At 48.9% G+C, this 23,545-nt stretch overlaps 1 protein-coding gene across 1 annotated transcript in view; it reads right to left on the reverse strand.

Moving 5' to 3' along the window:
- LOC144102117 (uncharacterized) overlaps positions 1-23,545 on the reverse strand; it is a 140,603-nt gene that overhangs the window by 11,635 nt on the left and 105,423 nt on the right. Inside the window, exons 5-8 of the mRNA XM_077635409.1 lie at positions 21,302-21,520; positions 19,228-19,331; positions 14,932-15,203; positions 10,491-10,654 (exon numbers count right to left, since the gene is read on the reverse strand). Coding sequence (XP_077491535.1) covers positions 10,491-10,654; positions 14,932-15,203; positions 19,228-19,331; positions 21,302-21,520 — 759 coding nt within the window. The remainder of the gene's footprint in view (positions 1-10,490; positions 10,655-14,931; positions 15,204-19,227; positions 19,332-21,301; positions 21,521-23,545) is intronic.

A 23,545-nucleotide genomic window follows, 5' to 3' on the forward strand; every position in this document is an offset into this window, starting at 1 on the left:
GAGAGCAGGGTGTTAGGCTTATGCTCTATTTTAGATCGGGTACGGAGGCAATCAGAGTTTACAGTGTGCGATAGCATAGGCACTTCTCTGAGCCCTTGGTGGAATGCAGAATGTTCAAAGGATTATAGGCGGCGCAAGGCAGCCTGGAAGAAACTTACCCATAATCAATGTCCCCGGAATTGGATTGATTATAAGTTTCTTGCAGCTACCTTCAAACGCACAGTCGCTAGGGCAAAAGAAAAATATGATGAAGAGAATTATGACCATCTATCAAAATCTAATAACAGACAAGCCTTGTTTCGCTTTCTGAGGTCAAAGAACAGGCTGCCACCGTCTCACAACATTCCCTCTAATGTGCTGACTCCAGTAGAGTTTGCCAGGTCATTAGAAGAAATTGGCAAAGGCTTGGAACACCGTTTTTCGGCTGCGCTCTCTCGCCCACAACTGCTTGGGAATCACTATGATGATTTCCTTAATGTCTCGGTTTCTGAGCTCTCCCAGGTGATAAATCGGTTACCTTCTGCAGCTCCTGGTCCTGACCGTGTCACCTCTGCGATGATTAAAATACTGTTCGACGAATCCCCCAATGCTATATTGGAGCTGGTAAATTACTCTATTAGAACCCCATGGATCCCGGATGTATGGCGTGTTTCCAAAATTATCCCGGTGCTTAAAAAGCCAGGCGAAGGGTTGGTCTTAGACAACTTTCGACCAATTTCATTGACATCGAATCTGGTGAAATTGGTTGAACGCGTGCTGTATGGACGAATCATGCCCATTATTACTGAAAAGGGACTACTTAACCCCTGTCAGATTGGTTTCAAGCCTGGGTGCTCTATATGGTGTGCGCATACTGACCTCGAAAGCCGTGTCCGACTAGCGCGCCGGCGTCGATAGTATGCTGCGCTGGTAACTCTAGACATCTCGAAAGCATATGACAGTGTCGAACATGGGCCTCTGATGTACAGACTACGGGCTCTGGGCTTGCCAAGTTATTTTGTGGAATGGGTGTCAGCTTTCCTGGCTGACAGAGAATTTTATTGTTGTCGACGCGGAGTTTCTACAAGGAAATTTCATCAATCTAGAGGTGTGCCTCAAGGTGCAGTTCTCTCCCCTGTTCTATTCAACCTCTTACTCAGTTCGATTCCGACTTCCCCTGACGTGACTACGTACGTGTATGCAGACAATATAGCTTTCTTTGCTGCTGCGAGTGATTTAAATTCTGTGTATATGGTTTTACAGTCATATTTAAATTCCCTTGACCGATGGTTACCTGAATTACACTTAAGTCTTAATGTAAACAAGTGCCCTTTGTTACCTTTTCCGGTTACTCAACAGGTACACATTTCATTGTCTTATCGTCATCATGTCATTCCTCAGGTATGTTCCCTAAAGTATCTCGGGGTAACTTATGACTCCTCTCTCTCTTGGCGGTCACATATAGATCAGGTTGCTGCGAAAGGGATTCGGGCGGTAGGCCTTCTGCGAAGGATGAGTAGCCCTCGCTGCGGTATGCGCAGACATGCTCTTCTCCTGATTTACAAAATGTATATCCGGCCAATCTTGGAGTTTTCTGGAGCAGCTGCATACAAACTGCGCCCACTTCTGCTCTTAGAGCGAGAAGCTCTGCGCCTGTGTTTGGGTCTTCCTAAATACGTGGCAAACAATGTTTTGTATCTGGAAGCGCGGGTGCTGTCTCTTACTGCAAGGTTTCGCCCTTTGACAGTACAAACGTTTTTAAAGTTTTGCGACTCGGAGCAGCATGCATCCGAGTTGATCTTCCTAGGGCAGCGAGCGGAGTTCTTGGGTGTCGGATGGTCTCGCCTTCAAACTCCCCAAATCTGTTTCGTTGAATCTTTGCTTGGCCCCCTCAACGTGCGAATACCTGAAATTGTTCCGGTGCGGTCCATCCCCGCAACTGTGTCTATCATCTACGATGACATTTATCCATGTAATGTAAAATTACTGCCTTTCTCATGGTTAAATGGTATGTTGCAGGGTTATTTGTCGACCTTCAGCTCACATGTTGCAATTGCGACTGATGGCTCGGTGCGTGCAGAAAAGGTAGGTGTAGGTATTTACTCCCAGTCCCTTGACTGGTCTTTTTCTCTCCGTCTCCAAGATTTCACTCCTATCTATCTGGCTGAGTTTCTAGCAGTGGTTCTCGCTCTGCGCAAGGTACCAATTTCTTTATCAGCAGTAATAATAATTACGGACTCGTTATCTTTATGCACTTCTCTCTCGGCGTCCACTGAATCGCAGCTCTTTCGGATACTAAAATTCCTGATCCCTCCACACATCACAGCAATTCGATTTCTTTGGGTTCCTGGGCACAGGGGTCTTCTATTAAATGAATCAGCTGATGCTTTAGCGAAGGCAGCCCTGAGTGGACCGATTGTTGACCCGCTTCCAACAACTGCTTACATCACGGCGGCACGCTTTCGACGGTACACTGTAATGAACGAATTGGGCGCATCAGCGCTTACTTCCTTGGACGACTTCCAGCACCTACTGTTCCCTTGGAGAAGCTCAGTCTGGCGATCGCGCAATCTTGAAGTTTCCTTCACGAGGCTTCGTTGCCGGGTGCCGCAACTAAATTTTTACCTCTACAGGCCTGGTCTGGCGATCTCCCCATTGTGTCCGTATTGTGCGGAGCCGGAAACAATAGAGCACTTTCTTCTTTTTTGCCGTCGCTACTCATCGATAAGGAGGCGACTTTATAAGTTCCAATACATAATATCAGTTTGCGCCTGTCTTCTGCGGTTGTTCTGTCTCTTGGCGCTTCTATGCTTGGCCATACCAATGGGAATGTTTGCTCTGCCGTTCAAAATTATCTCCTAGAATCAAAACGTCTACCATCATGAGCTTTCGTCCTGCCCATCCCATTATCAGCTTCTGTATTTCGGTTTTTACAACCACTTATAGTAATCCCTACCCCTTCTTTGCCTAAATTTTAGTTTGTATAACCCCCCTAACCTCCTGCAACCACCTCGGCTACGGAAACTGTGCGATCCAAATTTTGGTAGGTCATCCCATGCTTGCCACATGCAACTGGTCATTTAAATAGTCACCGCCTGGTTATGGCCAATCCCCCTTGTGGTTATGTGCCATTGTGTGAGGTCAACAACAACAACAACAACATCTGTTCTGGTGTCGGCTCGTAGCAGTGGTCTCGTTTCTTTCGCTCCTGAGGCGTTAAGCCTACATTGGTGACCTAGGACGCGCAATTACCGATCACGCAACATCCACGCAGCAGGACGTCGCTGCAGGTCGCCTTCCACCTTTCTGGCCCCAGAACCCGCAAGTTTGGTTCCACCAGGTTGAGGCGCAATTTTGCCTAGCCCGCATCCCGTCGGAAACGACGCGCTACTACCATGTTGCCTCAAGCCTGCCTCCTGACGTTGCCGGTGAGCTCTCCGACGTTCTCTCCGCCCCCATGGGTGCTACACCATATCAGCACCTTAAAACCAAGGTGCTGGAGAGATTTATGCCGTCGGACCGCACCCGCCTCCAGCAGCTCCTAACCGGGGAAGACCTTGGCGAGCGGCGCCCCTCCCAGCTTCTGCGCCGCATGCAACAGCTTCTCGGGGAGCGCGACATCCCCAACCACTCAGCGTTGCTTCGAGAGCTTTTCCTCCAACGCCTTCCCCAGCCCATCCGCCTCGACCTTGGGGCGGCCGGTGACGTCAGCCTCGACCGCCTGGCTGAGCTCGCAGGTAACGTTCATGAGGCCACCTCCCCGTCCGTCACTGCTGTTTTGCCGCCAAGAGACCCAGCGATTTCGCGCCTTGAGGCCCGTCTCGAGGAACTTGCCGCCTCAGTCGCCGCACTCCGGAGCCGACCTCTGGAGACCCGTCCATCTCGTCTTGATCATCGTGCTCTTTCGCGCTCACGTCAAGCTCGTAGTCCCAGCCCTACATCTCTCTGCTGGTACCACAGGCGTTTTCGCCACCGCGCCACGAAGTGTACACCGCCCTGTTCGTGGCCGGGAAACGCCCGCCGGGATCACTAACGGCGGCGTGTGGTTCCCCCAGTCATTCGAGCCGCCTGTTCATGGTCACTGACAAGTTCTCCGGCACCCGGTTTCTTATCGACACGGGCGCGGAAATCAGCGTGGTTCCACCGACTAAGGCAGATCGTTCCAAGCCATCAGGACTGTCGCTCTGTGCTGCCAACGCCTCGTCTATGCCCACGTATGGGCTACGATCTCTCACCCTCGACTTCGGCCTACGCCGCACTTTTCGATGGGTCTTCGTCATCGCAGATGTGGTTCGCCCGATCATCGGCTCAGACTTCCTCTCCTACTTCTACTTAGACGTCAGCATGCGGCATCGTCGCCCTACCAACGGTCTGACTCATCTCTCCATCTCGGGAGTCTCGTCCAACCTTGCTCCCATGGGCATTCGTACGCTAATACCTTCCTCTCAGTTCTAAAAAGTGTTGGCAGATTTCCCGGAGCTCACTAAGCCATGCAACCTCACTCAGGTGCCTAAACATACTGTGACACACCACATCGTCACCCGGGGTCCACCCGCAGTTACTCGACCGCGCCGCTTGTTTGGAGACCGTCTAGCTACCGCCAAACGTGATGACTTTGACCACATGCTTTAGCTCGGCATTATACGCCCGTCGTCCAGCGCGTGGGCGTCTCCGCTGCATCTGGTGCCCAAGCGTGATCCCGGTGACTGGCGTCCCTGCGGCGACTATCGGGCGTTGAATGCCAACACTGTCCACGACAGCTATCCGCTGCCCCACATCCAAGACTTTACAGCGTGCCTCGCCGGCTGCGCCATTTTTAGCAAAGTTGACCTGGTTAAGGAGTATCACCAAATTCCCATTGAACCCGCCGACATACCTAAGACCGCCATCACGACGCCCTTTGGTTTGTTTGAGTACGTCCGGATGCCTTTTGGACTACGCAATTCGGCTCAAACCTTCCAGCGGTTCATGGCTGAGGTCACGCGGGGTCTACCGAGTGTATTCGCGTACCTTGACGATGTCCTCATCGCCAGCCCTACACCTCATGATCATGAGCAAGACCTACGTGCTTTGTTCAAGCGTCTATAGCACTACGGCCTGGTTGTGAATGCCTCCAAGTGTGTTTTCGGTGCATCAGAGCTCGAGTTTTTGGGCCATCACATATCCTCAGTGGGTATCCGCCCTCTCGCGTCCCACGTCCAGACCATCGAGAATTTTCCCCTGCCCACAACCCTGCGCCTCCTGCGACAATTCCTGGGGCTGGTGAATTTCTCCCGCCGCTTTATCCCGCACTGTGCAGAGCTACTTCGCCCGTTCACCGACCTCCTCCGGTCAACCGCAGGCCCGTCCTCCGCAATCTCTTGGTCATCAGAAGCCCAGGCCGCCTTTACTGCCGCGAAGCAAGCAGTCGCTAACGCCGTGCTTCTAGTCCATCCGCGCAACGACGCCCCTACAAGATTAATGGTGGATGCCTCCAGCGTGGCCATCGGAGCCGTCTTACAGCAGTACATTAATTCCGAGTGGAGACCATTGTCTTTTTACTCTCGGAAGCTACTTCCTGCTGAGACCCGCTACAGCGTCTTCGGTCGAGAGCTCCTAGCCATCTACTCCGCTATCCAGCACTTTCGGCATTTTGTAGAAGGATGCAAGTTTCACGTGCTAACCGATCATAAACCGCTGGCATATGTGTTCCGGACCAACTCATCGAAGTACGTGTCACGGGAACTCCGTCAGCTCGCTTATATCTCGGAGTTTACTACCGACATCCGGCATGTGAAAGGTGCAGCCAACACCGCCGCTGAAGCCCTCTCTCGTATAGTCGCGGTAGACGCTCCATCTTCCATCGTCGACTGGGCCGCATTCTCTTCTTCCCAGCAGAATGACGATGAGCTCGCTGCTTTTCGAGCGAACCCTCGTTCTCTCCGATTACGGCTTGTGCCCCATCGTTGCTCGCCTGAGCCCTTGTGGTGCGATGTTTCAACGGACTTTTCTCGCCCTTTTTTTCCGGCTTCACTACGTCGCCCTATCTTCCATTCTTTCCATGACATATGCCATCCAGGCATTCGGGCTACTCAGCGCCTTCTCACCCAGCGCTATGTTTGGCCCGGAATCAAAGCTGATGTGCGTGCTTGGACGCGCCGGTGCCTACCGCTATATGCTGACCATAGTCGACCGCTTCACTCGCTGGCCGGAGGCAGTCCCCATTCCTGACATCACCGCAGAGACTGTTTCGCGCGCTTTCACTTCTGCGTGGGTATCTCGATTTGGTTGTCCTGGCACTGTGACAACCGACCGTGGACGCCAGTTTGAGTCCTCCCTGTTTGCTTCCCTTAATAATATCCTCGGCGCCCGGCATTGCCGTACCACTGCATATCAACCGTGTGCTAACGGCATGGTGGAACGCCTTCACCGCCAGTTGAAGGCAGCCCTCTCTGCCCGCCTCAATTGCGCCTCCTGGGTCGACTCCTTGCCCCTTGTGCTGCTTGGTCTAGGGCCGTCATCCGAGAAGACTTACAGTGCTCAGCTGCAGAGCTCGTGTATGGAAGTGCTTTGCGTCTTCCAGGCGACTTCTTTACATCCCAGTAGCTTCCAGCCCAGCCCCAAGAATTCCTCCAACGCCTGCGGGACTGCGTTAAAGACCTCCGGCCTACTCCCCCACGGCCGTCCCGCCACCATACCATTTTCGTACACCCCGACCTGGCCACCTTGACCCACGTTTTTGTGCGTCGCGACGCTGTCCGAGCCCCACTCACATCGGCTTACGACGGACCTTTCCGCGTTCTCCGCCGCACCCCGAAAACCGCCACCATCCTCCAAAACGGCCGCGAAGAGACCGTCAGTCTAGACCGCCTTAAACCGGCTTACATGGAGACCGCCCTGGAACGACTCTCAGCGCCGCCTGACCTAGTGCTCGAGTGCCATCGCCGGCCCTCCGTCCGTTTCGACTTCCAGTCTAGGCGGGGGGGCCCTGTAGCACCCTCTCTTGTGCGGCGCCGACAACCCGGCTAGCGCGCGCCACCCTGCGAGGAGAATAAAGACGGCACCTGGTCGTGGCTCGTGCAGCCACGGGGGCAGTTCTTTTCTGGTGTCGGCTCGTAGCAGTGGTCTCGTTTCTTTCGCTCCTGAGGCGTTAAGCCTACAGGTCAAACAAAAAACTTCGCCAGAAATATTGAGTTGATATGGGTCCCGGCTCACTCGGGGAGCCCCGGTAACGAAGTGGCACACATCAAAGCTCCAGTATTTGTCAGCCGAGTAGGGGACGGTAGTTACTGAGAGTTTCTCGAAGGAGGATCTTCCCCCCATCGAGACAAAACCTTAAATAAGTAGCAGGAGACAACCTGGAGGCGACTAGACGCGATCTTTAATGGCTCGTTACTTACTCTAAAATTCCACCTTGGTGATTACGAACAGGAATTTACACTATGCGGACAAATAGCCACTTACGCTCACATATTGTGGAACCTTAAAGTGGAGCCGCCACCAGAATCTCTAATGCAAGTTCTTACGCTTGAGCAATGGGAGGCAGCGTTGGTCAGCTCAGACCTCGGCGTTCTAACCTGGGCCATTGATTGGACTACTCAGGTCGCTGTCAGCCGTGGGCTGATAGAAAGGGCAGGTGAGCACGCGCGCTCACTGAAAGACCTAAGTGGTGCGTATCTTCCTCAGCACTGCACTGAGTGTTCTGACTGCCAACCACGGTGTCATGAGATAAAGATTTTGGGCAAAAGCAAAGATACTAGGGCAAGGGAACTACTGGAGGCATTTCATATAAGGAAGAGAGGCGTATATTGTTTTAGCGATACGTCTGTGAATTTATACAAATCGGAGATGGCATATCTTGAACGGTTCTGTTGATAGTGGTGTATGTGACCTGGTGTCTGCACGTGATCGGGGTTTTTTTGTTCCTTATATTTGCTGCGCTACCGGTGAATAAAGTTAGATGAAGTTTAGCGCTAGTCCTGTGTGCCTCTGTCTTGTGTTCGTCTTGGTCGCGCTACAGTTCTTTTGTTACTGATAGACACCTAGCGCAGATTTTCGGCATTATATCTTCAGACGAAATAAATGTTTAGCAATCCAATCCAACTGATAGAACATTACATTGAGTATGAGCTATCAATAAATAATAGTGCGAACTTTCATCACAATTGTAAAGACTGCGAGAAAAAATTGTTCCATGTGAAATTCAGAAACAGACGTCGTCATGCGGTGGAACACGAGCTTCTTGAAGCGTTTTTTGTCCCCAAAAAAAAGCTTACGAGCGCATCACCGGCACGTCAGTGTGCCTGAAACAAAAAGAACCTTTTTTCTTGGTATCATGTAGATGTTTATTTTTTTGATGAATGATTTCAGGAATATATACACGTACGCGCGTTCTTTCCGAATAAAACGGCCTGAGTTGGCGCTTGTCCCGTCTGCCTTAAGTGCTCTTTCTAGCGCTGTGAATTAATCCGTCTTAATCATTAACTAACGAGTCTCCAAAGAAAGCGAAGCTTTCGGTGAATTTAGCGTCTTACGCAACAAGATAAACGGTGCCATTTACTCCTTGTTATCTGCTTCCTTCGTACAATTAGCCGTATCCGCATTTCCTCAGTGCCCACCACGCACCATCACTGGTTGAAATTAGCAAAAGTTCATCATTCGCAGCAAGACATCTTGGGCCAGTTTCCTGACTGCTGCACGGAACTTCGCGAGGACTAGCCTGGACGAAAATGAGGCTCATTGTGACAAACAGTGCAGAGGACGAAAGGCGAAAAAAAAAATCGGTGTTCACTCTCAACTATGACATTATTCGCAGAACCTTACGTTTAACTCCGAAGAACCACATGATATAAGGCATTTCATGTTGCCACACAAAATAACAAAAACCAAAGATAAAAAAGCCAGAGAAAAGTGACCTGTAATCTAGCAGACCTGTGAAAGGTACGGTTTTAATTGTTATTGTCTACGATGCTGCGAATCTTTTACGTTATTTACTTTTTAAACGCAAGCTTTTGCGAATAGTACTTTAGTCAGCGCCCTTCCTTTGTCTTTTAATTCCCCCGCAGTCTGCGCTGTTCGCCACTGTAAATCGTTACCAACTCTTTCAACTGACTGCACTGAGCAGACGAGGGAAGAGAAAAGAGGGGCTCGTTCTGACATTCATGACGGAAGCCAAGTCTTGGAAACCAAGGAGCGAAGGGATTTTTTTTAAATAGGGGGTGTTGAAAAACGGGATTAATAGGGTAATTATTTATAGCTAATTCTTCCGGTGGGATCCGAACCCACGACCTCCGAATTCCACCGGCAGCATGTGGTTGTTTTTTGTTTTAGAAATAAGCTATAATTAATTATCCTATAAGTCTCCGATTTCCTCCCAATCCTCCATAAAGACAGCAGTAAAATTCCAATAAGGAAAGGTGTCAGACAGGGAGACATGATCTAGCCAATGTTATTCAACGCTTGTTTAGAGGAGGTATTCAGACCTTTAAATTCGGAATACTTGGGGATGAGAGTTAATGGAAATACCTTAATAATTTGCGGTTTGCTGATGACATTGTCTTGCTAAGTCAATGAGGGGATGAATTCCAAAACATGATCAACGAGTTAGACAAGCACAGTTCTGTGGGTCTTGAAATTAATATATGTAGAAAACCAAAGTAATTTTGAACATTGTGGGAAGGGAACACCATTTAACAATCGGTGGCGAGGTGCTGGTAGTGGTAAGGGAATTCGTCTACTTAGGACAGGTAGTGGCCGCTGATCCGAATCACGAGAGGGAAATAACTAGAAGAAAAATGGGGTGTAGCACATCGGGCAGTTTCTCTCAGATTATGAATGGCGGTTTACCAATATCAATATCTCTCAAAAGTATATAACAGCCGTATCTTAGCGGTGCTCGCATATGGAGCAGAAATGTGGAGGATAACGAAAATGGATCAACTTAAACTGAGGACCACGCAATGAGCAATCGAAAGAAATGTGATGGTGTAACTTTAAGAGACAGGAAGAGGGCAGAGTGGGTGAGGGAAAATACGCTGGTTAATGATATCCTAGTCCAAATCAAGAGAAAGAAATGGTCGTTCGTGGGCAGGCCATGTCATGCTAAGGCATGATAACCGATGGTCTTCAGGTGTAACGGAATGGATTTCAAGAGAAGGCTAGCGCAGCAGGAGCCGGCAGAAAGTTAGATGGGCGGATGGGGTGGCCGCAGCTGGCACAGGACAAGGTTAACTGGGGAGATATGGGAGCGACTTTTGGTCTGGAGAGGGCGTGGTCAGGCTGATTATGGTGATCTCCACACCATTATATTAAACAAAAAAAACATCCCCTGTGCTCCTTGATTTCGTTGACTGTAGCCTTCCGTCCACTAACTGTAATGCGCCGCCTGCGCTTGCTCCGGGCTCCGTTTCCACGCAGTTTTAGTTTGGCGCATAACAGAGGCCTGGCCTCACTCTCACTGAAGCGGGACAGCTCTGCGGAGATCAGAGAAACGGGGCAGAAGAAGGCTTACTGCCCACAAGGGACACGCGTACCGTGCAGGCGTCCTTGCCGGGCTCTCCTCCGGCGCACACGAAGCCCGGGTGGAGCTGGTAGTATGGCCCCAAGCGCGTTCTCTTCAGCCGCTGCTCGCACTCGCCGTGGCTCACCACGGGCACGTCCACTTTCTTCAGGATGTGCTGGTACTCGCCCTGGTTTCCTGCGCACGGCAAATGCTCGCTCGACATCCCTGATGCCTTTCGCGCACGGCGAAAATAGAGCGCTTAACTGCTGACGCTGGCAGGCCGCCTTTGAATTGAGGATCAGTATTTCATCTAGAGCGAGTGGGTAATTGCGTAAGTTAAACAAAGGCAGCGGAACTTGACAAGGACAAAAAAGACACGCATACGCAATGCAGGCCAGGCGCTGGCTACCTACTCTTTATGGTTGCTTTTTGGACAATTTGTAAGATGACTGAGTGGCAATGATGGCATCTTGTATACCTGTTATGTGTAACGGACAGGGCTAATTGGAGAGACATGGGGAGACTTTTGCCCTGCAGTGGGCGTTGTCAGGCTGATGATGATGATGGCAGCGTTGGTACTCAACGCTCTCCCTGTCCAGTGTTTGCCTTTATTGTCCTTGTTAAGTTTTCGCTAAACGTAGTTCCAAGGGCGATCTCACTCTGGCAATCTCAGTCTGGCGATTTCACTTGGCATTCATAGTGAATCAGCGCGGGAAGAGGAACACACGAAGAAGAGACACGTAACAGAAGCGCTGACTAGCATCTGTTTTTTTTTTTTATGCGAAGGCTCCTTATATGTTTCTGTTTCCAGAACAAGCACAAGAAACAACAAACTTAAAAAGAAGAAAAACTGATGCTACTCATCTTATACCGCATGGTAAATATTGAAAAGTGTAACGATGGGCATCTTTGATTACAATGATGAAACAGAATTCATCGCAAGATGTAATGTTTCCTTGAGGGCTTCTTAGAGATCGTGTCTTTTTACCTCCAGTCGACAGTAATTGAATGGCATGTGAAAGGTCGTTTTTGCAAAATGATGGTGTATGTATCCGTTTAAAGTAGCACCGGTGCCTTCCAACACCTTCCTCACCCGGGTAGACAGAATAATTTATAGTATTTGTGGAGGGTTATTTTTAAGATGTTTTCGCTATCTTGTTTTCTCTTAAGGGGGACATCACGCGAAGGCTAGTAGACGTATCGAACGTTTTTAAAGCAAGCGCGCTAGGACTTTGACGACGGAACTGCCGAAAGACGAGGTATACTCCAATTTCTAGACTTCAGCTACACCTAGAAGCGCACCATGTGTGCTGGTTATATTTTCCTCGTTCCTCCAAGTCTGTCCTGAACTCTAAGTTGGGCCACATAAAACTGGTAAGAAATGGCATTATTTTCTCATGCATAAAATCAGCCATTAGCAATTCATGTGAAAAGGGAGTCAATGGAAGTGTGATGTGTAGGCTGCTGGATTGAATCGAGTGGCGACCTCTCGCATTTGATTTCTCGGGCGTGCGATAAACTTGCATGCTTGAAGAGAGGTGATAAGCCAAGACCAGGAAAAAAGAAGTTTGTGATAGCGCCAAAAACACACGGTATTGTGCACAGTTTAAAGAATATGGCTGGGAGACACAGCGTTGACGCGGTCTATTCAGCACCGAGTAAACTTCACAGCGTGTGCATTCAAGTGGAATGAAAAGCTTGAATGAATATTGGCTTTTTCTTCGTCTTTAAGGTTGGTCTTTGTTGCATTTTTTTCCTCGAAAGGAAAACTTATGAGGAGTGTTTCTCTGAATAAAAAAATGAATTGCGAGTCAGCACGTGCCTTTTCTTCGTGTGTTGTGTCTGCTTGCGCTGTTTCACCACGAATCGCTACCGACTGGCCAGCTTTAATTGACTTGGCATTGGCGCTTTGAACCCGCAACGCTTTCCTGCAAGAAATGTATGACGGCTACAGAAGCTGTGCTTAGCTCGTGTTCCTCATAAAGGTGCGGTCTGATAGAATTCGTGTTCAAAAGTGTCACCGCTGCTGCTGCTGCTGCTGCGACCAACTAACTTTATGCTCAATAGTCAATGGTAGTTTCACGAATGTACGTGTGCTGTCAGTAATAACGTGCTTTGAGCCCCAGTTCAATAAACATGCAGCAGTGACTTTATCTTGGGAGTATTAAGCATCTCATTTCTCGTGCTGAAGCGGAAGAGGAAGAACACAGTTATGTAGTGTGTTATCCACTGTGTGTAAGAGAACGTGAGAAAGTTTGTTTAACAGTACCTCTTGCTGGGCTAGTTGGTGTAACATTGTGTAACAAAAGTAAAAGCAGGGCTAATTATGACACAGACCACACAGAAAGACCAGACAGGACCAGACAGGGCGGGCGCTGTCCAGTCTGGTCTTTCTGTGTGGTTTGTGTCAAAATTAGCGCTGTTTTTACTTTTGTTACAGAACGTGAGAAACAAAGCCAAAACACGACGCTCACCCCGGACAAACAAGGAGGCCAGTACGGACAAGCTGTGCCTATCTTCTGGTTTTCCTCCGCCGTGCCACACATAGCTGGTTAGAGGGGGAGAGATTGCGTGTGTCTTTTTTATTTAAAAGCGGCGATCAAGCCGTCAGTTTATTTATTACTTTCGACAGATTAACCTAAAATATGACCAACGCGACAGGCTCTCGACGATCATGGCAAAGAAAAGACTGCCAAAAAAGGAAGAAAGTAGTGCTTCTCGCACCGCGATTTTGACGACATAGACACGTACCTGCCCTGCTCTGTCTGCTATAGCAACCTCCGCAATGTTTGCTCTCCAGTAGGCGGGCACATCTTGTCAGCGCGTGTGTCACGAGGACAAGTTTGCAAATCTCTGCAAAGACTGTCTGCGTGCTTGAAGAAGCTGTCTACAACGGTGACCCCGGCAAATGCGGTGAGAAGAAGTACTGCTTGCTTTTGGGCTGGTTGGCTCATAACAAATTTAAATGGCGCAAGGAAGCGAACGCACGAACACAGAAAGATAGAAAGAGCGCCTACTACTAACAAATGAGTTTAGTGGGAAAACACCACCTTTTATATGCCAGTACACTATCATTATCAGTGCATTGTCACAGCCAGAACACGCCAACAAGTAACAAATAAAAATGTACAGAATCAAGATCATATTATAAACGCCAGTGCGTTACTAAGGTATAAAAAATAGGAAGCACGCTAACATGACCGAATAGCATGATCTCCACATGACCATATAAAAAATCCAGTTCCCGGCCACTCAGTTTAACCGGAGAAGTGCTTATGCACGTGGACCGACCTTTCTTTATGCGAAATGCCTCGATTATTTCAATTTCCACTAGCGCTCTGCCTTTGCCAATAAACTTTGCCCCTTCCGATACTGGTTCACATTCTTCACAATTTGTGCAGTGATCAGGGAGGCTCTCACTTTCATCGCTTTTCATTGTGCGTTTGTGCTCAATCGCTCTCTCATTGAAACGACGGCCGGTCCGTGCTTTGCTATACAGAAAATCAAACTCGCTTCGAGCGGTGATCTACTAAGCAAGCAGAGAGATAAGAGGCCTGCGGCGGTGATTCCCTAATTGTATAAAATAGCGCGCATCAAGAAGACAGGCGGTCGTTACGGGGTGAATGTGATGTTTTGGGCACCATGTAAGCTTGCAAAGATTTTCAACAAACGGCCTCCAAGGTGCGCTATCAAGCATAAGCTGCAGTATACTGAATGCGGGTCTGAAGTCGTATACGAGGCATCGCTGAAGTTTGGGCGTGTCTACATTGGCCAGACTGGCCGTTGTTTCGACGAGAGAGCGAACGAGCACAAACGGACAAGAAAAAACAATGGAAGTGGGAGCCTTCCTGATCACTGCAGAGATTGTAAAGACAGCCAACCTGCGCTGGAAGGAGCAAAGTTTATTGGCAAAAGCAGAGAACTAGTTTACAGGGAAGTTATCGAGGCGTTTCACATAGGGAAAGGTGGGTACACGCGCATAACCACTTCGTCGGTTACACCGACCGGCCGGGAACTGAATTTTTTACATTGTCGTGTGTAGATCATGCTATTCTCTCATGTTATTGTGTTGTTTAATTTTATTTCATGCGTTGTTCTGTGAGTAGCAATTTACTGGCTTTGATGCATAAATATGATCTTGTTTCTGTACATTTTTTTTCATGTTTGCTAGTTATGGCTGTGAAAATGCACTGAAAAATGATAACGTACAGGCGCATAAAGGTGGTGGTGTCTTCCGCAAGAACCTCACTTAGTAGTTGGCACTCCTTCTATCTATCTGTCCTCCTGCGTTCAATCCTTTGCTCCCTTCAAATTTATGGCGGTAGGAAGGAATGAAGCAACGCCGAACCTGTACTCAGGTCTGCCATCAGGAGAGGTTTGTGATCACTTCTCCTTGCCCCTAATCCCGCGCAACGGTGGCCGTAGCGCTGCTTGCGAAATCAGTTTCTTTGGCGCATACTGCCTCTGCTCACCGAAGGCGTCCTTCCCCCACCCGGTGACCCAGCAGCGGTGTCCCTCGAAGCTCTCCCGGGGCTCGGGCAGGCAGGCGGCGCCGATGTGCGGCATATTGAGGTCGACGGGGGAGTCAAGGCGGATGAGGGCCAGGTCGTTGTTGAGGTTCCCTGGGAAGAACTCCGGGTGGATGACCACCTGAGCCGCCTGCTTCTCCACGTGTGCGTAGAACTCGTCGTCCCTGTTCACGTCCCACTCGCCCAGGCGGATCTTGATGTCCTGCGGACGAAGGCTGAACAGAGCCATGCAGGGTCAGGTGGCGCCTTCGTTTCTTTTTAAGGCGCTGCGGCACTAATTAGCTCAGTCTCGTCTAAAAGGGTTCCCGTAGTGAAACGTTCCATAGGACGGTTGCCGTAATTCAATACGTTTTCCGTATGACTCGTATGAAAACAATGTGGAACATGCAAAGTGTACACGGGCAACGTATATCGAGAAGCCAGAATTCCCGTGGACTCCGTATTACGTCATGCGCATCATATGAAAATCACCCAGAAACTGCTCGAAAAGGATAAAGAAATTATACCGAAAATGTATGAGAGCAATGCATTATCGGTAAATTGTCCACATCAGGCGCGCTCCGTTTCCCAATACTTAATCATCATCGTCATCAGCATATCTACGCCCACTGAGGGGCAAAGGCCTCTCCCGTGGCTCTCCAATTAGCCCTGTTCGTTGCCATCTGCGGCCACCGCTGCTCCGCCAACGTCTTACTCTCATGCGCCCACCTAATTTTCTGCCGCCTCCTGATAATACGCTTCCCTTCCCTCGGAATACATTTTCAGTTACCCTTAAGGTCCATACGTTATCTTCCCTTCGCATTATTTACCAAGCCTCTTGATTTCCGCTAGGACGTCATGAACCCCTGTTCGTATCCTGACCCACTCTGCTCTCTTCTCGTCTCTTACGTTACACCAATCATTTTGCGGTTGCTCGCTGCGTTTTTCTTAACTTAAGCTCAACGATTTTCGTTAGCCTCCACGTTCATGCCCCAAAAGTGAGTACCGGTATGATACAGAGCTCTGGTACACAGGGTACTTCACCTAAGAGTTTCCACAATTTTTAAAAGTAGACTTTTTCAGTTAGAAGACCGCTACTACTACTCCCTGCTGCTCCTAGAGCCGATGCCGTGGTCGCCTACTGCCTGGTCGGCAGCCTGCTTCTTGCAGACCTTGGCAGCGAATTCACTCATCAATAAAGTGCACTTTGTTTTTACTTTACTCATTGCTGGTTCCACCTCTTCATCGAAGCTTTCGACGATCTGGTCATCCTGGCAGGTTCCACATGAGGAACTTTACTGAGGTAACCGCAGATTAGATAAAAAGCTGGTTAAAACTTAATAACCCAACAAAAGACGCACGGACACGATCCTTGGAAGAAGACCACATTATGCCTTTTGCTGACTTGCTCGGAAACGTGCAGAGAGAGGAAACAGGGCGAGGCTGCGGGAAATGTGAAAGTGAATTTTTCTGAAAACACACAAGCGCGCGTCGTACAACTAAGGAAGTCTACGTAACTATGCTGGGAAATGTGTACCAGGCCAGCCCAGTGGCTATGGCCCTGATTAGGGGGAGCAAGAAAGTGCCTGTCACACCGGCGGGTAACAAAATGGCGGCCACAATGCCTCCGCTGCCATCTACTGCAGATGACCGTCTACTCAAAATGCCCGTGCATTGTTTTCACTCAGACCACCAAAAATTCTTAAACGACCTTTACAACAAAACTATTCACTGCTCTTCCAGCTATGCTGACTGACACGCATACCAGATTCGAAGGCCTACTTGATCAATAACTAATGAGCAATGATTTATAGGTTTCCATTGCCTTCACTGAACTTTAAAGGGAAGTTCAATGCGAAACAACGTCACTTGGCTCCGAGACAAGCTGCTGGCGCCGGAGCCCCACCCGCCAGTATGGCCCCTTGCCTGTTTATTTCGAGTAACAGATATTTTGCCTTTGCCTACGCTAGGTGTTGCAGTAGTAGTTTATGACCTTGACCTTAGCACGGTTGCGTATTAGTGCGCATTCTGACTTGGCGGAGTATGTTCTCTTGAGAGCAGTGCCGCAGCGCGCCATCATCAGCTTTCCGCCGCTCTACGCCGGACAGAGATGGGCGCCGTTGTACGCTGTGTGCTGACCAGGAGAATTCAGTCTGCACATGAATGGTTTGGACCCTTCCGGAACCGGACCCGTCTTTGGATCTTTTACCCGCTTTGGCAAACATTGCAACTACGATCACCGAGTGAACTTACTTGCCGAACCTGTTCATGCAAAAAAGCATGCGCCAAATGTCCGCGGCATCGATGGCAACTAGCGCACCCAGCTCATCAAACGCGCGCGCGCCTTCCTCAACGCGGCGCCGTCATGGAAGAGCGACTCTAAAAGCACCCATAGTGTACTGTCTGGATGTTCTTGCCGCGGCATGTGCTGTCAGGTTGCTGGAACATAACCACAAATTCGGCACAAGCGCATTTTCAAAGCGAATTTCTTTATGAATGATAATTTTTGGCGTATCTTAAGAATGCACAATAGCACTCAGTACCGGTATTCCCTCGGAAGCTTGCAGTTTTATGCTAAGCATTGCAAAAACGAACCACATTGGCATTTTATGGCGATCTTAACTACCTGGTCGGAGAATTGCACGAAATTTAAACGCAAGATCTACCTGCGCGTTAAAAGATTAGACCATTCCAATCACTATGTTCGTAACAGTCTCCTACAGTATTCCACAGTTTACTGACAATGAAAAGTGATGTGCAAGAACTCTTGACTTGATTTTTTTTTTTTTTGCACGGGCGAAGTCGCATGGCCCGCCATCTAGCTCGCAAACCATTCGAGTTATGAGGAAAGGACGCCCCTAGGTCAAGCCGGAACACTGCACGAGTGCTCGCTCAATTGCATTATCTTTGGATGTCGCACTCAGTTTACTGAGGGGGAAAAATGCATCAGAGAGAAAGCTGCATTTAGCAGCACGAAGAGCTTTCTCAACAAGTTAAGAACCAAATATTTGCGTTGTTGATTGGTGGCGCTACTATTGTAAAAGCCATAAGTCATTGTCGTTTCTTTCTCTGCTGTAAGCGGAAACTTGGTGTGAAATATTGTGCATGAAAACCAATTTTTCAATGAAAAAAATGCACTTCGGTAGATAGCACACACCCAAAGCCCGAGAACAGTAGGTAACTAACGGCAGCAGTCAAATGGGAAATGCTTTGGCGGTGTCGGCTTCTCTGCAATGTATGGATGCTTTGGAGGAATCTGGCGAAAAGTAGCGCGAGCCGCGCATGGACAGCGAACACGCAACCTTGGCTTTAATAGGTAACTTATGCAAGCGGTCCTCCGTTATTGGGTTTTATTCTCTCCTGAATAGGGGAGAAAAATCGGGCGACATTTTTTTAAATCGAAGTCGGGTACAAATCTGGTTATTTATTAAGCACACCTCCGTAAGTGAAATTTTTTCGGGTGATTTTTTTTTTTTGCGGCTAAAGTGAGTTCTCCGTAAGCACTCGTTTTTGCGCATCGCACGAAATGCTCTGTTTCTCTACCATTTTTTATGGAGAAATATGGAAATGGCAGGCTGCACTGAAGACGGTTTACCAAATCAGCTTTTTTCTCATTTATTAGAATTATTCCGCCCTGAGAATTAAAATATCTCGTCCCGAGCATGCCCAGGCCTACCTCTCACCCCCCCCTCCCCCCCTCTCCCCGATTCCTTCTCTTTTTTGTTTCATTGCGCAAATAGGACCTTCGCATATATGCCCTGTTTGTACAGTGCGAATTAAAACTCGGTTGGAAGGGACAGCAACCCTTGTAAACGCAAAAGTGGGCGTCCTTGGTGAGGAGCTTGCATGATGAAATCACGCCCACCTCAGTTATCAGCAGCGCTGCTTAGGCGTTCCGCTTCTGAAGCGTACTTTTTAAACCTATCCTCGAATCCGCTGCTTCACGCGGCCGCTCTGCACGCACGCGTCCTCTTCCTCGAGCTTCACTGTTTGAGAACAAGCTTCTGCTGTGCATGCGCAGTTCATGTAAGCGATGTCAAGCAAATGCTTGCCACCTGCAGTTGGCACCTCGTGGTCTGCGCCCGCATCCATGTGTTTTCAGCAATTTTGCAAGAAGAATTTCGTTCGCTCCCCAGAGGGCGCCACATGAAGCCGCACCATGGAAAAGACTCCTCTAAAGAGGCTTAAAATAATCGGTTAGCTGAAAACAGTGCCCTGGAATAATCAGATTAAACCCGCTGAATTTCGCTCGGCACTCACTTCTTGAGGCAGTGCGCAGCCGTGGCGACCCACTGGCTGGCGACGAGGGTCCCGCCGCACACGTACAGGCTCTCCTGGGGCGCCAGCTTCTTCATGATGCCCACCTGCACGGGGAGTGCAGTAAGCCGGCTGATCGTCGACGGGAGGGACACACAGTTAGCGTTGAAAGCTACTACGGCACTGCAGCAGAAATTTCTCCCCGAGGGACGGTGTAAGCCGCCGAGCTCATCTGGGAAAGATATCTGCACCGAGGCATGACAGGTGTCGCTGCCACCGTTCTCGTTGTTTTTTTTTTTGCTCTATATTTTGGCGTGTTACGCCGCCGATCCTGTGGCTGTCCCTATATCGTTCACTTTCCGAAATCATTGTGATTCCATGATAATATCATGAATGAAAGGTCTTATGGTGTTTGATAACGCAAGTTGGGCGAGTTCGGGATCAACTGTAGGGCGAGGAAAAACGACGGTCAGACAGGAAGACAGGACAGACGCCTCAAACGGCATTCAACTGGCGGCATTTTTCGCAGAAAAGGCGCAAGAAATTGGTGTGCGTTTCAGTACTCTTGAGTTTGAGCATTAGGCTTGGCAGCACTTGGTGACACGTTACCCACAGAAACATCGCACACCATCGGATGTGCAGGATCCCGATGTGGCTAACCTTCACATCATCATCATCATCATCATCATCATCATGAGTCTTACTGCACCCACTGCAGGGCAAATGCCTCTCCCATGTCTGTCCAATCAACCCAGTCCTTTGCCAGCTGCATCCACCGCATCCCCGCAAACTTATTAATCTCATCCGCCCACCTAACCATCTGCCGCTCCATGCTACGCCTGCCTTCAGTTGGAATCCACTTCGTTACCCTTCGTGACCAGCGGTTATCTTGCCTGTGCATTACATACCCTGCCCAAGCAAATTTCCTCCTCTTGATTTCGACTAGGATGTCATTAACCCACGTTTGTTCCCTCACCCATTGTGCCCGCAGTGAATGTGACCGGTTTTTGTGTCCCCTGCTCCGTCCATCGTCCGTTTTTTGCGCTTCCTTCTTCACAACGATCTCTTAACATCACACCTAACATCTTTCTTTTCATAGCTCGCTGCGTTGTCCTTAACTTAAGCTGAAACCTTTTCGTTAGCCTCCATGCTTCTACCCCATAGGTCAGTGCCGGTGAGATACAGCTGCTTTATACTTTTCTCTTGAGGGATATTGGTAAACTGCCATTCACGACCTGAGAGAACCTGCCATATGCGCTCCACCATGTTCTTATTCTTCTAGTTATTTCCCTCTCATGTTCCGGATGAACGGCCACTACCTGCGCTAAGTAGACGTACTCCCATAACACTTCCTGCACCCCACTACCAATTGTGTTTCCTTGCGAGACTGTTGAACATTACTTTGGTTTTATGCATGTTAATTTTTATACCAACCGCTCTGCTCTGCCTGTCTTGCTCATTGATCATGCTTTGCAGTTCATCTTTTGAGTGAATTAGCAAGGCAATGTCTTCAGCGAATCGCAAATTACTTAGCTACTTAGCTGTTCTCGATTAACTCTTATCCCCAACTGGTCCAATCATATGATGGCCACATCATGGCTTATGTTTTTTTTTTTTATGAGAGTGCGAGAGCTTCTCTAAATACGGCACCACGACAACTTTGCTGAATACCTTTCCCTCATGTGGTTTCTCCGGGCATCCTGCGTATCCGGCCTACTTTTCGGGAGCATGTCTATCAATTATCGTTCATGAAATACTACTCGACCATTCACCGTACCTACAATGTCCCTTTATGTTGTCTGATCATTTAGGAATTCGTTATTTTGTTTCAACTTTCCTGGCCTTCATTGCACCAGGCTGCGAGCGTGCATTTGACAAAATAAGCTGCACCCTTCCACTGCTTGCTGCAAAGAAGCCAAGCGTCCCTCTCTCCTCCATTACTATAGATAGATGAAAGCAAATAGTTTTTATTGTCTTAATAGCACCTGTCGTGGCTGTGATTTTGCATTCACCACTTGTCTCTTCGTATCTGGCGCTGCAGTGAAACTGATTGATTGATTTGCACTGTGATACTCACGTGCCACGGGAACTCGGCGAAGTCGGCACCGCTCTCCGGGTAGTGCAGATTCTTGACTCGCCCGTGTATGCCGAACGCGTTGCGGGCTCCGCACGTCGGGTACGGGGCAGCCTCGGGTAGCTGAGGTTGCGGGAACACGGGCCCCAGCACGCCCACCGAGGGCGCTGGGAACGGCAGCGTCGCATCCACGGGCACCGGGGGCCGCCTAACAGGCTTGCGCTGCATTTGCCGTGAAGCGCGTCTCATTGGTCGGCCAAGCCTATGCTACTCTACATCTGGTACCCACGGAGAACACGCTGAATCTGCTTCATTTCTGGCAGTCTGCCGAGCTGGCGGCCTGGGCTAGGCCGAGAGCATCGCAAACTTGTTCACTAACTTCGTCGTGCACTGACATTGCTTTTCATGCTGAAAACGCCAGTGATAAGGACGATTCCTCATGGTTATCTGCAAGCGCCGTGAATTGTAGGCAGCGACGGCTTGCCACACCACTGCTGCAGGAATCTGTTGTGGGCGTATCATGTCCAACGTTCCTGGGCAAAAGTTCTGAATATTGGAGAGCAGTAAGGTACCGGTATAGGAATAATGAAGGTAATGATCTATTCTTCCGATATGTAGCAAAATCTTTCTTTCATAGTGTTTCCATCGCTTGCATCGAGCGATGGAAACACTATAAATCCATCAAATCCACGAGCCCTTTCTAAACGGAACAGTCTCGTGGATTCGGCCCCAGATTTCACTCCGCGTTTAAAATTAATAATCTATCATTCATTATTTCAGTCGCGTATTAACTATTGCCACTTGGCCTGGGGCGCCACATCAAAAGCAAATCTCAACAAACGGTTACGACTGCAAAAGAAAGCGATCAGACTTGCTGTACACTGCCTACACAGCATGTTTTTTCTGCAGTATAAACTTATTCGTCTCAGTGTCTTATTTGAGTATCGTTTACTGTACTGCATTCGGTTTTCTTCATCTGCAGTGTAACTTTTTCGTGTGCTGCGCCCAACTAAAGCCAAGACAAAGGTTAGTTTTAACCAGCTCAGCAGACGCATGGGCGCTTCGATCCCCGCATCCGCACCACTAAGTACAGGACACAACCCCTTGAATTCCTGCTACCTGATCTTTTAAAACACTTCAACACCAACCGAACCAACCTGTACTCTCTTCTACAAAACGCTTTTAGGTTATATTTTGTGAATAGAGCCGATTATATTATTTATAGTTGTCTAGCAGCTTCTATATTTCTTTGCCACCATGCTGTGTGATGTTTGTTTTGCTTCTTGCAAGAGTGTAATGCAGTGTTTTGCGCGAGCTGCCTTTATTTCCATCTTGTTTGTGCTCGCATATTTATAAGCCCACAGACTCCAGTAAGCTAAAATCTAACGCTTTCGTCTTTGGTCTATTCTCAGTCATTGGACAATAAATATGTTATGAAACGAACTAAAAAGCTGGATCGATGAATACAAACGGCTGAACAGTAATGCTTCTTAGTCCCTTCACTAAGGAGCTTTCCGCTTGCAGCAGAAATTACTTGCAGCAGAAATTTCACTGTGCCAGCAGCGCAGAAGCCGTTAGGATGGGTTTCACTGCAGAAACCCTGATACGTACTTGAGCGGAAATTCTTCCATAATATGTATCATTCTAAAACAGGTATTCACTGTGGCCATTATTTATTTGCGCCAAACCATATATATTTCATGCATGTCTTACTCTACTGAGATAAACCTCGTTTTTGCTAAGCATTTTGGCAAGTAGAAAATATGTCTGCCGCTGTAATCTGAGGTGGTGTAGTATCTCGTTTTACGTTGTGAGTGGATCGAACCGGTCCGATTGCGGGGTACATCTATCGGATTTCGGGAAAGTAAAGCTCGGTTTGAGTTGTGTGCCACCTCGTTCCCTTCTGTACCCTGTTGGCCAGGTATCGCCACACACTGTTTGACGTCAGCGTATGCTTGTCTGATCTGGAGGAACAAGGACGCAAGCGGGGCAATCCTACCATTATTGAAGTTTCGATATGCTATTTTTGAGTGCGAGTATGCATTGCGAGGCAGGATGTGTTCGACGGAGAGTACAAAGCAGTGGGTGCCAAAGCGCGTGCGCTGACGTGGAGCGGATGAGAAAGGAGACGCTCAGGCCCGTCCTCAACAGGCTGTTCTGATCCGCGGCTTAGACAGCACGGTTGAGAAGAAGCTCAGCCGGCTTTTCGCCGGCTTTGTCACTTTCTGCCGCATCCACAGCAACGGA

This window comes from Amblyomma americanum, chromosome 8, assembly GCF_052857255.1.
Source record: "Amblyomma americanum isolate KBUSLIRL-KWMA chromosome 8, ASM5285725v1, whole genome shotgun sequence".
Classification (NCBI taxonomy): domain Eukaryota; kingdom Metazoa; phylum Arthropoda; class Arachnida; order Ixodida; family Ixodidae; genus Amblyomma; species Amblyomma americanum.